The sequence below is a fragment of the Canis aureus genome, chromosome 17, assembly GCF_053574225.1.
Source record: "Canis aureus isolate CA01 chromosome 17, VMU_Caureus_v.1.0, whole genome shotgun sequence".
Lineage (NCBI taxonomy): Eukaryota > Metazoa > Chordata > Mammalia > Carnivora > Canidae > Canis > Canis aureus.
This window is the reverse complement of record NC_135627.1, coordinates 2,178,027-2,198,865: the sequence shown is the minus strand read 5'-3', so window position 1 is coordinate 2,198,865 and position 20,839 is coordinate 2,178,027. Positions and strand designations below refer to the sequence as shown.

General features: G+C 45.6%; 1 protein-coding gene across 6 annotated transcripts in view; it reads left to right on the top strand.

Moving 5' to 3' along the window:
- The window catches only part of ARHGEF7 (Rho guanine nucleotide exchange factor 7), a 126,702-nt gene that overhangs the window by 65,033 nt on the left and 40,830 nt on the right, over positions 1–20,839 (top strand). For 5 of the 6 annotated variants that reach the window (XM_077854933.1, XM_077854934.1, XM_077854937.1 and 2 more), the window contains 2 exons: positions 531–732; positions 11,104–11,192. In XM_077854933.1, the coding sequence (XP_077711059.1) occupies positions 531–732; positions 11,104–11,192 (291 nt within the window). Of the gene's footprint in view, positions 1–530; positions 733–11,103; positions 11,193–19,533; positions 19,670–20,839 lie in introns of those variants that run through there. The other variant, XM_077854938.1, reaches the window with a different exon arrangement.

The following is a 20,839-nucleotide window of genomic DNA, read 5'->3' as shown; positions in this document are numbered from 1 at the left end:
TTAAGGCTAAAGTTGTTATAATGCTAAAAGGACCACAATATGTTTTCCCTAACAGTAGACGTGTACCATATAATGTGATGTAAGTGTACATATTAAAGTGTGTTCTGTTGAAGTAGGCAGAACCATGGCCGGAGTAAGGCCTTTCAGACTGTGAAGAGGGTTTCCTCTGGGCTGGAACTGGGCAGTGGTGGTCAGGGTGCACCACAGGCAGTCTATGCTTTAAAAGTTCTCAAGGGGGGATCCCTGGGTGGCGTAGTGGTTTGGCGCCTGCCTTTGGTCCAGGGTGTGATCCTGGAGACCTGGGATCGAATCCCATGTCGGGCTCCCAGTGCATGGAGCCTGCTTCTCCCTCTGCCTGTGTCTCTGCCTCTCTCTCTCTCTCTCTCTGTGTGATTATCATAAATAAATTAAAAAAAAAAAAAGTTCTCATGGCAGAATGAGGTGCTTGCACTCCCTTGTATTCTAGTAACACATAATCTAATTTTGTGATGATGTAGACATGACATTTTTTCCCCTTCTTCCCTTTTTAGGACATGACTGACAATAGCAACAGCCAACTGGTAGTGAGAGCAAAGTTTAACTTCCAGCAGACCAATGAAGACGAGCTCTCCTTTACGAAAGGGGATGTCATTCACGTGACACGGGTGGAAGAAGGCGGCTGGTGGGAGGGCACGCACAATGGCAAGACTGGCTGGTTTCCCAGCAACTACGTGCGGGAGATGAAGCCCAGTGGTAAGTGGCATGCTGGTCCGGGGACTGCTGCTGGTCCTCTGGGTGGGAGTTGTGGGGAGGAGCAAGTGTTATTCATGGGGGACCTTGGCGAAGTGGCCCTGGGCCGAGGATGCCCATCCTTCCCTGTGTTGTCTTTGGGGACACAGCCTTGGGGTGCTGGCAGGAAGGCTCCTTGTTAAAAGGAGCCTTTTGGTCCATTTCTGTTAGGAAGGATGGTAGGTTTGAGGAGAATAACTACCATGACTTCAAGTGCTTTAACGAAACCTCAGATGCGAGGCCTTCTGGCCAAGCGTCTGCGATTTCATATCGTTGGAGCCTTCGCTGTATCCCTGGGGGTTGCAGCTTTCTATATTTGCTGTGGCTGAACCAAGAAAGAAGGCATATGCATATTTCTACAGTAATTATGATTCCATGAAAGATTTTGAGGAGAAGGCTGGTATCTTTCAGAGTGCAAAGTGAATTTGGAATATAAAGAATTTCTTTGGGTTGCGTTTCATTGAAGCTTGACTGTCCTGTGTTTCTGAGCTATGAAACACGAACACTGGGTTATGGAATAGTTCTCTTAATAAACCACTATAAATAAATAAATAAATAAATAAATAAATAAATAAATAAATAAAGCCTTTCATTTAGTCATGATCTCCTTTAGAATGAGGACTTGGGCATTGCTATGTCACATAGGCTGTTCATTTTTATCACTATGGTGCTTTTGCCAGTGATGTACAATTTGTTTTTCTCTGTATGCTATTTTAAAATGCATCACTTTCATTATGTTTTCTGTCATTAATACTACTAACTTTAAAAAAAAATCATTCAAAAGCTTATATTATTTTGAAAGGGAATAATAGTATTTGGCACATTTTTTATTTCTGTTGTGTGATTCTTGTGGAACGAAGTTCTGAGGCCTCCGGTCTGTGATTTCTGTCAGAAGGCTGTGGCTGTGCTGGTTCTGTGTGCACAGCACATGTCCTCTGCACCTGTTGACCTGCATGGGGCTGCGCTGGGCAGTGGCTGTCCTTATGAGCGTGGGGCACTTACTGGTTCATGTCCTCAGTTGACGTTAGCTTATTGACCCAGACACTGTGCACAAAGACTGCTGGGTTCGTGAATGCAACTGTGTTCTTTGTGTATTCCTGCATACAGATGCCCGTTGAACAGTGTGGGCTTAGGGATGCTGGCCCCCTGCGCAGCCAGAAATCTGCATACCTCTTGACTCCCCCAAAACTTAACTGCCAGTAGTCTACCATTGACCAGAAGCCTTACTGATGAAACAGTTAACATGTATTTTATATGTTGTCATGTACTGTATTCTTAAAGAAGGTATTGCTAAGAGAAGAAGAAACCACGTGTTTATAGTACTGCAGCATACTGAAAAGTGTCCATGTGGAAGTGCCCCTGCAGTTGAAGCTTTGTTGTCCAAGGGTCCACTGTATGAAAAAGCCCTTGTGCTTCTGTGGACTTGGCTCTAAGTGCCACCCTCCCAGCCCTTCTGACACCAGGTGGGTGGTGTCAAGCAATTCGGTGGCATCACTTAGAGCACCCAGAACCTTTGTAATTTCCTAGGTGATAAAGCACTGAGGGGCATCTTTTGTTCTAATACTTGGTCTTTGATCATAGTTCCTGACACAGAGCTCCCAGGACCCTAATTTCTTGCACCCTGAACCGGGGGGCATACCAGCATCTCTGTTTTCTATATTGAAACCACATTTTGCAGACCCATTCACTGGTCAATGGACATTTGGGTGTTTCCATGTATTGCTGTTGTGAATAGTGTTGCTGTGAACCTGGGTGGCACCTGTTTGAGTCCTCTTGCTTCTCTTGGGAGAAGTGGCACCTGCCTGGGAGTGCAGGTGCTAGCTCACAGGGTGATTATGTGGAGGACCCATGCTCCCAGCAGTGCGTGAGGGTTCTGGTTTCTCCATGTCCTTGCCAACACTTTTTTTTTTTTTTTTTTGATAACTGTTACTGGGTATGAAATGGGACCTCACTGTTGGTGTTTTTCTCTGGTTGATAACAAAAATAGTATCTTTCGTTACAGTACAGGTCACAATAAATAGGTTTCTTACTTCTGGTTACCATCTGAAGTGCTTTTATATGTGACCTCATTCAGTCCTCACCATGACCCCAGAAGACCTTGGGATATTCAGGGCCAAGGGTGCAAATCCTTCTAATCATGTAGGTGTAGCCAGCTGAGCACGCAGCACTTGTATCAGGATGATTAGGATGATGGACTCATCAGTGGTCACTGGTCAGCCCCTGGGAAGGGCCGCGTTCAGGCTGTGAGCGTGGCTCATGGCCAGTCCCTTAGTCTGATGGTTATTCTGGGGCCAAGAATGCTGTCCTGGGCCATTGCCAGGAGGACATTAGAGTGGGAGAAGGGAGAGGGGTGGGAGAGGTGGTCTTTGCCTTTACCAGTGCGGGCCAGGGGGCCACAGAGGTGGTGCTGGGGCTTGCCATCAGAGTGGAGACTGACTGGGCTCATGTCCTGTGTTTGTTGAATCCAGGACTTGAATTCTGCCGTGAATGACTCATTTATTTTCTAATTTTTAAAAAGATTTTATTTATTTGAAAGGTGGGGGAGGGCACAAGTGGGGGGCTGGGGAAGTGGTGGTCGTGGCAAGAGGGAGCAGCAGACTCCCCACTGAGCAGGGAGCCTGTCATGGGGCTGGATCCCAGGACCGGGGATCATGACCTGAGCCTGGGGGCAGACCCGGAACCGACTGAGCCCCGCCAGGCACCCTGAGAATGACTCATTTAAGTGGGAATTTTGAGTTGACTTTTGACTTTGAGTTGCCAGTAAGAATGCAGAGGAATTGTTACTTCTTAGGTATCTCTTGGGGCTTTGAAAGTTACCTTTGACGGTTTCACCGAAAAGATAGTCCATGGGTCTCAAAGTCCTCTTCAGGTGACTTTGGGGGAGTTGTCTCCTACAGGACTTGCACATGCTCAGTTTTGCTGTGGGCAGTGGGTGGTTTCATGGTACGCTGTCACCCTTGTAAAATCTGGCAGTGCCGCACCAATGCCTTGCCCTAGGGCCCCTCTTTCAGAGTGGACTCTGGGGTCACATGTAGGCCAACAGTAACTAGCCATTACATGCATGTAGAATTGACTTAGAAAAAAAGAGTATTTAAAAGGGGTGCCTGGCTAGCTCGGTCAATAGAGTATGAGGCTCTTGATCTTGGGGTTGTGGATTTGAGCCCCATGTTGGGTGTAGAGATTATTTAAAAAGAAAAGCTTTAAAAAAGAAAGATATTATGTCTTTCTACATTGGCTTATGTCAGAGGCGACTGCATCCTGTTCCGCCAATTTTTATATCTTAACCAGTGTTTCCATGTGCACGTGCATGAGAGACTCTTTTAAACATTTGGTAACTAACTGCGTGGGTCACGTGGAATCCCAAGTTTTTGTACTGAATAGAGACCCAAGTAACTTTGGAAAATTTCCGGTTTTCCGGTTTTTTTTTTTTTTTTTTTTTTTAAGTATAAATATTAACACATTTACTCTCATTGGTGATGTGTCATGTTAAATATTCTTTAGCCGACAGTTGGACCAAAGGAATAGCCTTTTGGGGAAAACTTCCATCCTGTCTTCACAAATTATCTGTGTAGTCTAAGGAAACTTATCCCTGTCTGATTTTAGATGTGGGCATTTGAGACCAAAAGGCATAAAATCCTGTTTTTCCTGTATCACTTTACAGCAGTGGAGAAGAAAATTTGAAGGTCATGATAACATGCTAGTGTTGTAATTCATCAGTGATTTCTGTGACTTCCTGATTTTTAGACTAGGATTCCTTTTTGGAGGGTGTGTTTCAGATAAGCATTGTAATTCACAGTGTAATTCTTCATTTTCTGTAAGCAGAATGTGCTGGATAACTGGCAGTCTGAAACAAATATTGACGTCCTTTAAGTTGTGAGTTTCTCTTCCTTAAAATCCCTACTTATAAATATCTTTCTAGAATAAACAAACCTGAGGTCTGCCTCCCAAGTGACCTCTTTTGGGCCATCTGTGTCCAGGCAAAGGCTCAAGAACGTCCCCTCAATCTCTCCCTCTTCTTGGAAGTTTAAATAGCCATGAGCGTTTGCCCTCCTGTGGCTGCAGACTGCAGTGTTCCTGTGGATTTGTGCCTTTGTACTGGGTGTGCTTGCTTTTTTCAAATAGCCCTTCTCCAAGAGTCTGCAGAAGGTTATTTCCAAAGCTTGCTGCAGGTGTGCTTTCCTTCCTGAATGTGTACCCCCTTATGGCCAATATACCCGTTCGTTAGTTAGCATTTATTTTCTGTCAATGTTGCTTTGATGTGTAAAGACCATAGATTTCTGCTTTTGTGCACACAAGGTATATGTCTTATGTATGTTCTGTAGATAATCTTCAGTCGAAGGGAGACAGGAGAGCTGCGGCAAGGCCGGTGGTCCTGAGGGACCTACAGCACGGGTCATGCAGTTAGAATGGTAGCCCTGGGGTCTTGGGTCCTGTTTACTTTTGAAATAAAAAAGACCTAAAATGCCAACTGGGTTTTGGATGCAGTGATCAATTAGTTATGGAAGAACAATGTTATGATTACAATCTTCAGGGAAAAAGGGATAGAGGTAACAACTTCGCGTTGGTGGAAGTGTGTGTGTGTGTGCCCACGTGGTTAGGTTTCTGAAGGCTCCCGGGGTAAGGCTGTTCTAGAGGGGAGGCCTGTGTGGACTACTTGTTGCAGATGCAGATGTGATAACAGATTGCACCTCTGAGGTATGTGTGTGTGGGGAACCTGGCCTGACGTGTAGATGCATCTGAGAGAAAATGGTGTGCAATTTTTCTAGGGTGTGGGAGTGAGTGTCCCTCCAGGCTAATTCTGTGTGCACTCACCCCAACAGCTGTGTAAGTGGGTGATGGAGGGGATGTTCTGTGCATGCGTCTGCGTACATTCCAGTGCCTGTTTCAAGAACCTGTCTCCTAGTCAGCTGATATGGAGTTGTTTAGGGGTCAGGATTGATGGTCCTCCAGTGTTAGGGTGGTTCTTTTAAAGTTTTGTGTTCGCTTACAAAATACTGTTGGGTAGTACGAGCTTGTAAAGACAAAGCGAGGAGGACAGAAGCACCCAGTGATGGAAGCGGAGGTCCTGTTCCTCCCCAATCCATGGCTGCCCCCTAGCTGCCCTGCAGCTCCTGCCCACCTGCTGGGATTTCTCTGCAGGGATGTGTGTCTCATAGATGCTCTCCCTGGGCGCCTCGTCTTCCTTGTAAGCTTGGGCTTTACGTTTCGTTCTCCTGTTGCCTTCCTTCATTGGTAATGCTTGACCGTAACTTGGTGGGTGCTCAGCAGTGACCTCTTGATGCCCTCCCACTTTGTAATATGAGGACCTACCTTGACCTTTCTCCACCCATCCAGTCTGCCTTTGGTCAACTGTATTTTCCGGTTTCCACCATCAGGATTGTTAGGAGTGTATTCAGTTCCAGAACCTCAGGTAGCATCATTCAGTAAGTAGTTACTGGAGTGAACTCTGTTGTGGGAACTGGGAGAATAAAACCCAAGTGTCTTTCCAGAAATCGTGATGCCTACCTCAGGCTCCCTGGATAGAAAACAAGATGGAGAATGCCCCCCTGGGCGCTCTGCTGGCATTGAATAAAAATCTCAGGGGCAGAACGTTGTATGTGTTATGTAGATCTTCCTGGGTTTCTGGGCTCCGTAAGCCAGCTACAGAAAGTCATTGTTGTGATGAGTTTAAGTCTGGGGAACTCTGACTACAACTGGATGTGAGATGAGAGGAACTGCTGTTTCTGTCTGGTGTGCGAATCACCTGGTGGTTGGGTTTTAAAGTCTGAGTCTGACGCACACTATAAACTGTTGTGGTAAATTGCCAGTGTCTGGGATCTGCTGTACAGTGCTTCCAGAAAAGAAGAGGAGGCATCTAAGAGGTAACTGTTGAAGCTAAAGAAGATGGTATATATTGTTTTCTTGCTTATCTGTGTAAGTTTCTGTAATTAAGTTGCAGAAAAGCAGGGGTAGAGAAATCTTCCCCTGGGGGTTCCTGACATTTCCTACTAGTGCGTTACCAGCGAGAGAGCTTGGAGGACTCAGGACAGGACACCATCCAGGTCCAGGGCCCTGTGGCAGCGAGGAAGCTGCTGATGGTGGAATGAACCCACACAGAGTGACATGACCTGTTGTGGGGATTTGTTGACGAGGTGACTGCTGTCGTGCAGAAGGTAGGAAGAGGAATTAGAATTGGCGGGCTCTGTTGGGTCACTTATACCACAGATGAAGGGGCAACGGTGGATGTGGAGCTTTCAAATCAGTTTTCCTGATTTTTCTCTTCAATAAGCATTCTCACTCCAAAAATAGTCACAAAAGAAAAGTGTGATAGTGGAGTCACATGCAGTGTCAAATATCTTTAGTGTCTTTGCCTCAGGCCAGGGGCGAGGGCTGTTGCTACAGTAGCGCCCCCTGTGTCTGTGGTTGGCCAGGGTCCAGAAGCAGTGACATATGTCGGGAGGTGAGTAGTAGCTGACACAGAGCTGGGCATTTTATTCCCTCGAGCCCCGAGCGCTGGATGAGCACGGGACAGGGTAACCTTCCTTAGAGTATATTGTTAGGGCTTTTGTTAATCTTCTACTGTGCCTAACTTACAAATCAAACTTTATCGTAGGTCTGTACATAGAGGGAAAATTGTAGCATGTGGAGGATGCTGTGTTCTTGGTTTCGGGCATTTTCTGGGGTCTTAGAATGTAGGCCTCACAGATAAGGGGGGCCTCCTGTGTGGGCCTCCTCAAGCGTCCCCATCTTCAGTGCTGCTTCAAGGTGCCATGCCCTCCATTCATCCGTGGTTCTGATTCTGGAAAGCATTCTTTCTAGGAACGCTGCCTGCTTGTTATTCATTGTCTCTTGAAGATCCTATTAGATATCTTATTTTGCTCTCTCTGGCTTTCAATCTGTTTTTCATAATGTTTTGTTTTACACTCCTCAGGACGTTTCTGTTCAGCAGTATCCCTCCCCTGTGATGGTAGCAGCCCATTGGGTTTCATTTTAGTGACCAGAGTGCTCACTTCCAGGAATAGTTCATTGTTTTCCAGGTGTTTTACACACACACCTACTCCATGGAATCCTAGAGTACCCCGTTTCTAGGTCTTAGGTACTAATTTCCCTCGCATATGAATCTTTCCACTCTTGGCTCCGTTCTTCATAAGCTCGTACTTTCTTGTTACACATCTACCTCTGTACCCTGGCTTACGGAAGTAAATACTCTTACAGAGAGGAGGAACATTTGCTTCCTGAGGGGCTCCCAGAGTTTTTCTTGCCCCAGGCAAATCCTGGTGGGCCCCTGGGGTTTGGTGTGGATTTGGACCACCTGCTGCAGTAGGGTCAGACTCTGGGTTTTGATTTCTCACAGGCTGTGTCTCCCACCCCTGAGTAGCCAGTCTCCACCCTTGCTGTTTCTCTGGATCAGTGCTTAGTAGCTTTAGGCTTCTTATTGTCAGCTCTAAGGGTCACCAAGAGATCCTCCTGTTTGTCTGGGTCAGACCAGGACTATGCCTTGTCTCTGCATTATTCTGCCCTGCCCTCAAGGGCTGGCTCCAACCCCAGCCCCCAGGGGCCCTCCCTGCCATTGCCACTAGTGATTCCCCACCCCCTTTTCTCATTTAGCACACTTATATTTAAGTTTTGGTTTTGGCATTTTTAATTTATTGCAAGAAAGGGAAGATCTGCATCCTCTGGCCCCTGGAAGGGCAGCACTAAATGCATTCTCATTGTTGCCCTGCCCCTCAGTCACAGTAGGTTGCATCAATTCTTAGCTATCAGGTGTGCCCCAAATGAGTTGGGTGGTGTGTGTTTTTTTGTTGTTTTAAGGATACTGGGAAGGCTGAGTATTTTCTAATGTTTCCTTTGTGTGTTTTTTGGTATGATTGGCCATAATTTCTCTCTTGGTATATCATACTTTGTGTAGATTTTGTTTTTTGGAGGTTGGGGGTAGGAAAGTGTTAGAAGGCTCCCTTTGGCTGCACAGAAGTTCCTTTGGTTAACCAGATAACCTCCTGACACAACTGTCCCGAGGGCCCGGGTGCTGGGATGCTTGAGGAACAGCAGGCCCCAGTGGGGCTCTTATTGGGGAGCCTGCCAAGCCCACTGCCTCGGCCCTGCAGTGTGAGCTGGTTGGGGGTGGCGGCCTCCTGCAAGCTGAGTGTATCAGGTAGGTGTTCCTGGCAAACGTGCTTCCTTACTTGGGGGGCACCTTGCGGTTGGTGGCACTACAAGCAGGCATAGCTCTTCTGTGTGACTGCTCTGTGCTGAACTTTCTTACCTTAGAGCCCCCTGTTGAGAATGGCACATGAGTTTTGGGGAGATGTTTGCAAACCCTCCGATCCCTGTAAGTTCTGTGCAGAGTTGTGGACAGCCTTTTGCAAGGGGCAAAAGACCCAGTGGTTGGACCCCGCCTACTACTGTGTCTGGCTCTCTTCTGCCTACCTTTTATTTTTATACAGCGTTAGTAGCCTGAAACTTCATCTGAAAAAGCTTTTTCCTTGTAATTGTCTTAGTAAGTTAATTAAATACTGTTATCTAAGGTTTTGGGAGGTGTGTCGTAAGTGAAATGAGGCAGTTGACAAATTATTTACTTTTAAAATAATTTCAAGCAGACTGAAGGTAATAGCATGCAAATGGGTATTTGTGGTCTCGATTTGTGGTCTTGATGGCTGCCGCATAGACCACAGTGCTCTCCCCTTTACTTCTATTTGTACTTGTCCCCCAAATTACGGGTCTTAAAGATGGAAAAGCATTGTTTCTCTTCAGGTGAAAGCATGTCAGTTTTCTCTTCCATGGTTACAGACCTAGCTGTGGATGCGAGACTAGGAAGGAATGTGGGAGCTAGGACAGATTGGTATTTCTTATGGGTTCAGAAGGAATACTTTTCTCATGGAGTTCTGTTTTCCATCCTGTGGGCAGAGAGCAGATTTCTTTCAACTGGAATAACACCTGTTTTATTATTTATTTTCAACCTTTTTCTTTTTTTTTTTAAAGATTTTTATTTATTCATGAAAGGCAGAGAGAGAGAGAGAGAGAAAGAGAGAGAGAGGCAGAGATACAGGCAGAGGGAGAAGCAGGCTCCATGCCGGGAGTTTGATGCGGCACTCGATCCCAGGACCCCAGGACTGCGCCCCGGGCCAAAGGCAGGCACCAAACCACCGAGCCACCCAGGGATCCCCCTCAACTGTTGTTTTAAAAGGATTTTATTTATTCATGAGAGACACAGAGGGAGAGACGGGCTCCCTATGAGGAGCCCTTTATGGGACTTGATCACAGGACCCCAAAATCATGACCTGAGCCAAAGGCAGATGCTCGACCACTGAGCCACCCAGGCATTCCTATTTTTAACCGTTCGGAACCTCTTTACAGTCAGGTGTTGAAGGAGGGTTCAGGTGGACCATTGCATAGGAAGGAGGCGGCCACACTTGGTCTGTGTGTGTTTGGCATCTGGGCTTTCTGTCACTGGGAAAATGGTAGGTGGCAGTACTGGGCAGGCAGTGGGAATTAGGGACCTGAAGCTTCCGGACTGTTTGCAGAAGTGCTGTAGGGAGTGTGGGTGGGCAGGTGGAAGGATGCTGAGCCCAGCACACCAGAGGCACAGATTGTCAGTTTACATGGTGGGAGAGGTGGGTGGCAACTATGCAGAGTCTATCCTTGAGGACGCGCTCCCTACCAGCCCCAGGATCCTTGGAGGACCAGTGGCTGACGAGCACACCCACCCTGAGAGCCGTGTTCTAGTTAGCAGACACTGCTTTGATACCTGTTACACTAAATAAATCTCTCTTGACGGGATGTGGAATCAAGTTGGGCCTAGTACAGATACTTGCTTGCATCCCTGTGATCCTCACGATTGCGTTCCCTGTTGTTTCTCTGTAGTTGAGGTCTTAAGGCCCCTGCTTGGCCTGGCTTCACTCCTCCTTATCTCTTTGAGCCGGCTCCTACTTGTTTAGAGACTTGGGTTCTGAGTACTACATTGCTGAGGTGTAGTCCAGACTGGGGGTGGTAATGTTTTCACATTGTTACCGATCTGCCCCATTGCCTCAGATTCTCTTCTCCTAGTTTTTTATTTTTACTACACTCCTGAGTTGTAGGTGTACTTTGCTAGTGTTCTCTTACCTACTGTCAATGATGGAGCACCATCTGAGATGTTGAGCCTGAACAGGGAGTATGGGACGAGTGCTGTCCGGACTGTGAGGATGTTGGCTCCCTGACCTCGGAGCAGAGTGTGAGGGAGAGACACATGGGTCTCTGTCTGGGTTTCCCTGTGGGTTGGTGGTTTCACTGGAGGCCCCTGGCTCTGGGCTGTGTGGGGATGGTATGTGAGGGGATCTCAAGTATGGTCTGTAAAATTGTGTTATGTTTTCATTTCAGAAAAGCCTGTCTCTCCCAAGTCAGGAGCACTGAAGAGCCCTCCCAAAGGATTCGACACTACTGCCATTAACAAAAGCTATTACAATGTGGTGAGTTAATTGCAAAACCTGTTTTAAGAATCACTTTTTTTTTTTTTTTTTAAACATCTCTGAAACTCTTCAGTGTAGCATATAGATAAACTACGTAGAGCATGTAGAAGGGTATAACAATCATCCATTATTGGCTGCAGTTATAACTACCATTAATGTTCTGGTGTATTTTCTTATCTTTGCTTTAGAATCTTATATTTTTGTTTCAATATGTAATGTAGAATTGTACCATTTTTGTCACACAATGTAATATTCCCTCATGCCATTTCAAGTTTTCGAAGATAAGATTGTAAAAAGGCACATGATGTGATTTAAAGATATTACAGGCATCAGATGGCATTTTACTTGTACTTAGAGTGGATTGTAAGTACTTTAGATCACTTGCTATTTTTAGTTTACTTGTATCTTAATAGAAAGTCTTTCTTGGGATTGATGTATGCGTGTATCAAATAGTGTGGAATCACAGGAGCACATCTACACATACATAGTAAAGATGAGTGTTTGAGAATCTAAAACTGCATTTTGAAACTTAAGATCAGTTTGTGAACTTAAATACCTGTGATGTGAAGTCTAGTCTAAACCCCCTTGGTCCCTAAACTGTTGCATATACTGCAGAAATAGGAAGCGGTACTCTTTTTTGGGGGCGGGTAACCTTTTAAATTGCTCACATGTATCAATGTGATAAATCAGCAAAGTAAACTTTGTAAATAGAACTGATCTCCATTCTGTGGAAGGTCTGCACTTTGGGTACCTTTCCTGCTCCTGGTTCCAGAGAAGGTTTCCTGATCAGGGTTGTCTGTCTGCGGGTGTGTGGCCTGTGCATCTTTGCCATGGAGCAGCCACGGTCTGGCACTGCAATGAGGAATCCCGAGTGTTCCACTGTCTGTGGTTCTGGTGGGAGAGGGTGAGGATGCGGGACCTTCTGCCAGCTTGTCTGTTGCTGCAGTAGTCTGTCCTGTGAGTCTGTGTATTCAGCGTGCTGAGCATCCATTTTCCCTTGACTCCAGATCTTACAGAACCATGTGAACTTGGGAGGGTTTGTTGTCCTAACATACATCAGATCAGTCCGTGCTCTGCACCAGGCCCTGGCAAAGGCAGTGGGACGTAGTGGTGGGCAGAAATGCAGCAATTTTCCCCTTGCTGGCACCTCATCTGTGGATCAGTTCATTGCTTCCTTTCCCTGCCTCCCCAGCTTCTTCTGCCTCTGCCAATTTCACTTCTACATTTCCTGTCCTGTGGCCTTCGTACCATGCCTTCGCCCTCTCAGATCACTTTTATTTGTATTGACCAACGCCAGCAGTCATTCACTCGAATCTCAGTCTCTGCTTCTCCCACTTCCTTTTCCTAGTTTCCTCTGCTCCTTCCAATCGCAGACTTCCACCCCCAGTCTGCCCTGGCAGAGCTGCAGGCTCCACAGCACAGCCTGTACCCTGACTTGGTGGGGCCGCCCACCTTTCCTGGTGGTGCTCTGCTCTCCAGGTGTCCTCTTCGGTTCTTTGTTGGATGCTTGTTCCTGGGACATGGCTCTACTGAGGTCTTTGGTTTTTAGAGTGTACTATGTTTGGCTTCATGTATAAAGCCACAATAAAAGTCGTCTAGTGGTTCTTCAGGGTTTCACAGCAGGAGAGCTTGAGGAGCTGCCTTTCCCTCTTGTGTTCTTCTGTAAAACATTGGTTTCTTTTCAGGGAAAGGTTTCATGTGCTGAGTACCAATCGTAATCCACAGTGATGTTCTGAAGAGGGAGCTGCTTCTCCTAGAGGTTCTGTCCAAATGATGGTTAGAGGAAGCAAGATAGTGCCCTCTCAACTGGTGCCTGCTGCATTTCTCTTCTCTCTCTAGTAATCTTGCTTTCATTAGGGATTTTGTCCAAGTAGGCAACTGTGCTTTTCTAGAAGTTGTGATAGGTTGTTTTCCTTTGCATTTTATACACACACATATTTAAAGATTTTATTTAGAGCATAAGTGCGGCAGGGAGGGGCAGCAGGGGTTGAGAGGGAATCCCAAGCAGACTCCCTGCTTGGCATGGAGCCTGATGCGGGTTTCAGTCTCCCGACCCCAGGATTAAGAGTTGAACACTTAACCAACTGAGCCACCCAGGCACCCGTTCCTTTGCATTGTATATCCTATAATTCTCTTCAACTTGAAGCATAATCAGTGTGTTTTTAATTTCCTTCTTTTAATTGTGCTCATATGGGGTGAAGAGCCTTCATATCACACATGCTGTTGTGAGTCACCTACTCTTTAATTCAGAATGATGGGAAAACACCTTGACCAGAGCCCCATTCAAATTGTTTACATAAAGTTGTGTTAGTAAATAGCACATGTTAAAATCGCAGTTGTTATGGACGTAACTCAGAATTCATAGAAATCACCTCTGGGGATAGCAGTCCCATTTTTTAGGGGAGAACACAGAAAGCTCTAGAGGTTAAAGGACTTATCCAAGATATACACTGGTTAGTGATTAAGCCAGGAATAAATTCTTTTTTGAATTTTGTATTTATACATGATATAAAGTAAAATATAGAACAGAATACCACATGCAGAGCAAAGTAGAATAGATAATGCATTTAGCATTTTCTCACTATCTCGTGTGGTTTTGTTTTCACAAGAAACTTAGGTATTTCACAAGAAGTATAGGTATTTTCAGCCCCACTGATTGGAGAAGGTTCTCCAAGAGGAGAGATTATTCATGAGAGACCAGGTCTTAGCGTGGGCTCAGTGGAGAGCTGTAGGTAGAGGTACAAGCTTATTGAAATTAAGACAGGACACTGGCATGAGTGGGATGGATCTATAATTTGCTGCTCCTGTGTGATGGTCAGGGCAAGCCAAAAAACACTGAGAAGTAAAAAGTGATTCTGGGTGAATGTCACATGTTTCCTCTTCATGGGACTCCCACTGTGCACATGTTAAGTGTGATAGTGTCCACTGGTTTCTGAGGTGCTGTTAGCTCTCCTTTGTTTCTTTCTGTTCTTCAGAGTGAGTAATCTCTATTGTCCGTTTTGTTGGATGATTCTTTGGCATCTTAAATCTAATGTTGAGCCCCTCTAGTGAATTTTCAGTTCATAATTTCCATTTGAGTTCATTTCAAATTTTGCATTTTTTTTAAAGATTTGAAAGCAAGTGCATGGAGGGGAGGGGTGGAAGGGGAGAGGGGGAGAATCTTAAGCAGGCCCCTACTGAGCATGGAGGAGTCTAACAGACACAGGACCCTAAGATCATGACCTGAGCCAAAACCAGGAGTTGGAAGCTTAACTGACTGAGCCACCCGGGTGTCCCTGTTTGGTTATTTTCATAGTCAAATTCAGACTGTCTTTGAGTCATTGACTTAACTATATTAGAGCAGTTTTAGGTTCACGGTAAAGTGGGGAGGGTGATGGAGATTTCCCGTGGACATCCTGCCTTTAAACGTGCACAGCTTTCCCCCATGATCAGCATCTCTGGTGGCTTGATGGCTCTCATTCTAGTGTAGGATAGTAACCCACTGTCTGGATGGACCAGTTTATCCATCTCCTACTGGAGGACATCTTCCAAGTGTTGGTAATTATGAATAAAGCTGCTGTAAGCTTATGTGCACAGGATTTTGTGTGGACATGTTTTCAGCTCCTTTGGGTAAATACCAAGGAGAGTGATTGTTGGGTTGTGTGGTAAGAGTACATTTATTTCTATAAGAGGCTGCCACTCTGTCTTCCCGTGGAGAATTCCTGGTGGACATCTTCACTGCCTCTGGTGGTATCTGTGGTTTGGGTTTTGCTGGTGTACTAGGTATGCAGTGCTATCTCACTGTTTTAATTGGCACTTAGGGTGTGGAGCATCTTTTCATATGTTTATTTGCCATCTGTATATCTTTTGTAAAGTATCTGTTCTTTCCATTTTTATTATTATTATTTTTAAAGATTTTATTTATTTATTCATGAGAGACACAGAGAGAAAGGCAGAGACACAGGAAGAGGAAGAAGCAGGCTCCATGCAGGGTGTCCGACATGGGACTCGATCCTGGGTCTCCAGGATCATGCTCTGGGCTGAAGGCAGCGCTAAACTGCTGAGCCACCCGGCCTGCCCTCTTTCTGTTTTTAAAGTTGGGTTCTCTGAGTTGTAAGAGCTCTTTTCAGTCTGTTCAGCTTTTTACCTGTTCGGATGGAGGTGATGATTTCCATGCAGACACAGGCAGAATGGAAGTCCCTGCTGGAACATATTTATAGCAACTCTTGTGAAGTCTTTATCAGCTAAGCCCAGTGTTGGGGCCCTTCAGCCCATGGCTGTAGAATGCCTGGGTTTTGTGCATGGGTCACATGTTCTTGGTTCTTTGTGTATCTTACAAATTTTCACTGAAAATTGGACACTTTAGTAATTCTGGGTTCTGAACTCTCCTTGTCCCAGGATTGGTTGTTAATTGACTTTTGTTTCCTGACTAACTGCAATTTATCTCCCCCCACGGTCATTGATGGGTTCTTGGTGTGAAAGCTTACCTTCCTAATGTTCTTTCTCAGAGCTGCAGAGCTTAGTATGTAGCCAAGGATTGCTCAAAGATTGTGTTTAAACGGGCTTCCATTCTCTGCCCACAGCTCTGTATGTGGTTGGTTAATGCATTGGGTGAGAGGAGGCTTTTTAGAACGTAAAAGCAAAAAATGAAAACAAAGGAAAAAATATCAAAATTGATTAGGCTTTGTAAAAATTTAATAAATTCTTTGCGTTCGAAAAATAGAAACCAAATTACAAGTTAACTGGAACAGTAGTAACAGTTACAACAACACAAGATTATCCTTAATGACTAAGGAGCTCATTAAGGCACATACATTAAGATTAGTGGATAAATGAGAGTATGTGAACATTGTAAAATGGGAAATGTCGATGGTTGTGTTGGAATCAGTTCAAACTGCTGGAACAGTGCCACAGACTCCTCCCAGTTCTGGAGACTGGAAGTCTGAGATTAGGGTGCCAGCATGCTTGGGGTTTTGAGTGACTTCCTGGTTGACAGAGGGCTGCCTTCCATCAAGTTTTCACATGGTGGAGAGACAGAGCCTGCCTCTTCCTCCCCTCATGTCTACTGCCTGAAGGCCCCACCTCCAGGTGCCACCACTCTGGGGTATTTCAGGATGCCCAGAACATGCAATCTGGGAGGACACAAACATTATAGCACTCTGGTGGTATGGTTAAGCTTATCATAAAAATTCTGATGGCAACTTTTTATGTAACTGGTGAGCAGAGATTTAAAAAGAATCTTCAGCTCTGATAATGGTGGAAATGTAAATCCATACAATGCTTCTCAAAAGTAATGTGGCAACTATATATAGAATTCTGAAAACAGTCAAGCCCTGTAATCTACTAGTTCTATTTGGAATCCACCCCAGAGGAATTACTTAAAATATGTTCAGTGATGTTTATGCAAAGGTGGTTTTATTTTTAAGAGTTGATTTATTTTAGAGAATGGGGACAGGGAAGAAGAGGGAGGAGTAAGAGGGGTGTTAGAGTCCCAAGCAGACTCCCTGCTGAGTGCAGAGCCCATTGCTGGGCTGGATCCCACAACTCTGAGATCATGACTCTGTGAGATCACAACCTGACCTGAAATCAAGAGCAGGCATTTAACTGACTTGAGCCCCCAGTACCCCTGTGCAAAGTGTTTTAATGGGAATTAATAGAATGATAAATGCAAGCAACCTAAATATGTAGCAACACAAGAATGATTAAGTAACTAGTGGCATATACATTGATAATCAATAAAAATGCACATGAATCTGTAAAAAAATACTTGGAATACATGTTTAAGTACAGTAAGCAGAATATGAAACCATATAGATAACAGGATTTAATGATGTAGAACTGTTAACAGAAGGGTTCCAGAGAGAGTGGTTTCTCAGGAGTGGCAGACATCATCACTTGATAATGCCAGCCTCTGGCTTTGGAGGGCTGCTTTGGCATTGGGGCCAGGCTGTTGGAGACAAAAGCAGGGTGTCAGACTTGAGAGGAACAGTGGAAGAAGATGCAGATCCTGCAAATACAGAGTTGATTATTTTTTGTAACAGCCAGCCACCACTGTCAACTCTGTTTTCAAATGGGAAAACACATCAGTTTTCAGTGTCCTAGATCTGCGCGTGATCAGGAGAGCCCTTGCTTTGGGTGGCAGAGCTTGGGGGTGCAGGCCTGTGTGTTGTGTCTGTGTGCCTGTCACTGGGAGAAGCCCCTGGCTGCCTGCATGGGCCTTGAGGAGGTTTTCGGGGTTTTTCTGGAGCACACATAGAAACAATTGGGGCCTTAGGCATCCTTGAAGTCAGTGTGCTGTTGTGTTTGCCAACAGGCATCCCATTTGAGGGTTAACCTGGGGAGAGCTACAGTCACGGGTGACAGGAACGTGTGATTAAAGGTAACACATTTGTGACGTGTCTGAGCTTGGTGGATTTTAGCAGTGAAAGCATATTAGCTGACCTGCAGGTTGGTAACCCCACTTTCCAGTGGAGCTCAGAGAAGGCACCTGTGTTGTAGAAGCTGGATTGGATGCCCCCAGAGAGAAGGGACGATCTGGAGGTTTTTTTTTTGGGGGGGGGGGGAGGGGAATTAGAAGTTTCCTCAGTCATTCTTAGAGAAGGTTTCTTAAATATGTCCACGTGGGAAGACAGGTCCTCCTGACCTCACATGTTCAGTGGTATTGGCTCATTTCTTGGATTCTAGCCAACGCTTTTATTGAGGGCGGTATGCCAGGGGTCATGAAGAGGCAGGGTAGCTTTTGCCTTGGAAACATTGCAGTTACGATATGTAGGAATCATTAGTTTTAATAAATGTACTGTTGTAGGTGTGCGCTTTTCCTAAAATGCCGCTTTTCCTAAAATGCCATAGCAACCTCCGTGGACCTTTACTGTGCTCCAGAGAGAGTGCGTCTCTTTCCTCTTGGCTCCTTGTATTGCCTGGAGCCTCTGCCTTCTGGGCCATGGGGAGACTGGAGATCGTTGGCCCAGCATCTTCGGCTGACGTAGCCCAGCACAGACCCCCAAGCCCTAGTGTGCTGCTTTTTTCTTTGCTTCAAGATGAGCCACACCCTTAACCAAGATTGCTTTTCAGTCCTTTCCCCACGACTGCTGGAGTTTTGTCAGGAGCAGCACCATGTAGAACTCCAGGTCTAGGATGGAAGGCTGTGGCTAGTGGTTTGTAAGATTTCTTCTACCTTACGTTGGGGGCTGATACTCTCCAGTGTCACAGTCTGTGAAGTCCGTCCCCCCTTCCCGCTCCCCCATACCAGCTTTTCTAAACAGACCCATAGACCAGTGCAGTCCCAGGCAGAGCCTGGGTCTGCCAGCACCCATGGCTGGCTTTTCACTTGTCCCGGTATGGTCGTGCATGTCTCTGTGTACTCAGGCCGGCTTCTGGCACTGACTTGTATCCCAGGCCACCTGGTGCTTTGGCTGGAACTGTTGCATAGTAAACCGTTAACATTTGGAAGAAATCTGTCCTAAGACCTTGTGAATCCCCAAATTTAGAAATACAGTAATAGAGCATCTTTCAAAAGGCACAATAACGTTAAACATTGACATGGCCTCTCCAAACTCTCTTGAGAGTTGGTTACTAAGAACATACAGACACAAGCAAGCTCACTTCAGTTAGTCATTGCCAGCGAGTGGGTGGGGTTGTGCTTCTGTGTCCTGAGGGCTGAGGGTTGTGGGGCCAGGGGAAGGGGGTTTGGAATTGGGCCCTACAGCAGCGAGGCCAGGCTCTTCCTTCCTCTCCTTTCCCGGGGGCTCACATCCTGTCCTAACATCTGGTTTTTGAAAATGTGAGTACAGTTGAATAGACTGGGTTGGGAAGAAACGGGCAGGGGTGATTTATTTCCTTGTGTATGGGGCCCCGATGTGGTGAGGGCGGAGGAGGGTGGGTATTTGCTACTGTCTTGTTACTGTCTCAGGGACATGCTCAAGACCAAACCAGGGTAAAGTTTTTATAAGTTGGTTTTTGTTTATGATGATTTTTCATCATAATTAAATCTCTAAGAAAATATTACATTTCTTCTGGTAAATCAGTTATTTATTTTTAAAGGACTCAGTTACCTAAAATATGAAACCTACCAAAATTTGTGCGGTGAAAGTTGCAACTCTTTTGTAAAATCGGTGATACTAAGTGTTCCTTGAATCAAGGGTGGTGGTAATAAAGTGAGTTTCTATGTGTCTACAAGGTAATGAAGCCAGTGGAGCTTTGTTTTGCTTTGCTATAACGGCTGACAGTTCAGGGATTGTCTGTGTGGCTGGCCTGATGTCCTCCTGTGTGGCCCCATTGTTTGACTGGACGAGGCTCCACGCCTCATGCCTGAGGGGGAGCTGGTGCTGGCTGAGCCCTGCCACTCTTCACGGCCGGGGAGCACAGGCTGCTCTTGCTGTGAAACCTGCACACGTTCTCTGGGGCCAGCCTTTGTGTGATGGAGCTCTGCAGCCCGGCTGGGGAGTCACATGGGGTCCTGCAGCAGCCAGAGCGTGCACAAGTCCAGAAGGGGGAGACAGGTGCTGATGAGTTGGGGGGGGGGGCTGGAGGGGGAGAAGGGGGTTGGTGCGTGCGGCTCCTGGCATCAGCAGGACGGACTCAGCCAAGTCTGGTTGAGTGTTGGTGGAAAAACTAAGTGTAACTTGGATCGTTAGAATGGGAGAGTTAATACAACTTGTCTTTAGCACTTACTTGAAAAGCATGTTTGTGACTACTAGTTGAGATTAACCAGTTTAACTGCCTTAATGTAGCTTTTTGGTAGAGGATTCTTTGGCATTGTTTCTGGTACATTCTTACGGAAGGCTTTTATGTGTGCATACTATTATGCTTAATGCTGTGATGGAGGAAATGCCATTTTATCCTCCACTCATTCTACTGATGTTTTCTTGTACTTATTTCCTCTCATTTTATAAAAGGTGCATGGGTTTTTAAGCATGCTCTAATAAGCAGCACTGCTAATAGTTCGTAATATTTGTAACCATAATATTCGTTAACACCTGAAATCCGTTTAATCGAACATTGAAGACCTTCCATCTTCATCTGTGGCAGATTTAATTTTTGATTTTTTTTTCTCAGTTCAAGGACTATTATACTTGGCTTCATGTTACTTTTAAAGGATAAGATCCTGTTTAATGTATAATTTTCTGGTATAGTGGCTGGTGTCATAGTATGTTCTCTGTCCACCATTTCTTTGACATTTGTGTCCAGTAACCGTTTCTTCGAAGGGAGACATTGTAATCCTGGGACCAGCACCCAGATTTTCCCACAAAGGAATGAACTCCCGGAGCGGCCCCTCCGCCCTCTGGCTCGCTCCCCGACTGTGGCATGAATAGCCTCATTCAGGGGCGAAACCAGAGCTGTGTCACCGTGAAAGCGATGGATTCTCTTCATCTGAGATAGCGTAGTGTGTTAAGTTTGCTTGTGAAGGACTGTGCTCTTCTCAGAGTACACAGAACACACAGTGAGCAGACCAAGAATCCATGTTGTACCCGTGTTACTGATGTTGAAATCTGAATTTAGCTTAACAGTTTTTCTTAAATGTTTAAGCATGCTTGTTTTAATGATCACACTGGGGAGAGGACGGAGTGTGTGTGTTTGTGTTTTGTACAACTCTGCGTGGTGGAGGATGGTTGATTTTTGGAGGACAAGTAGCACATCATAGTGCATGTTGTGGGTGTTTAGAAAATCTG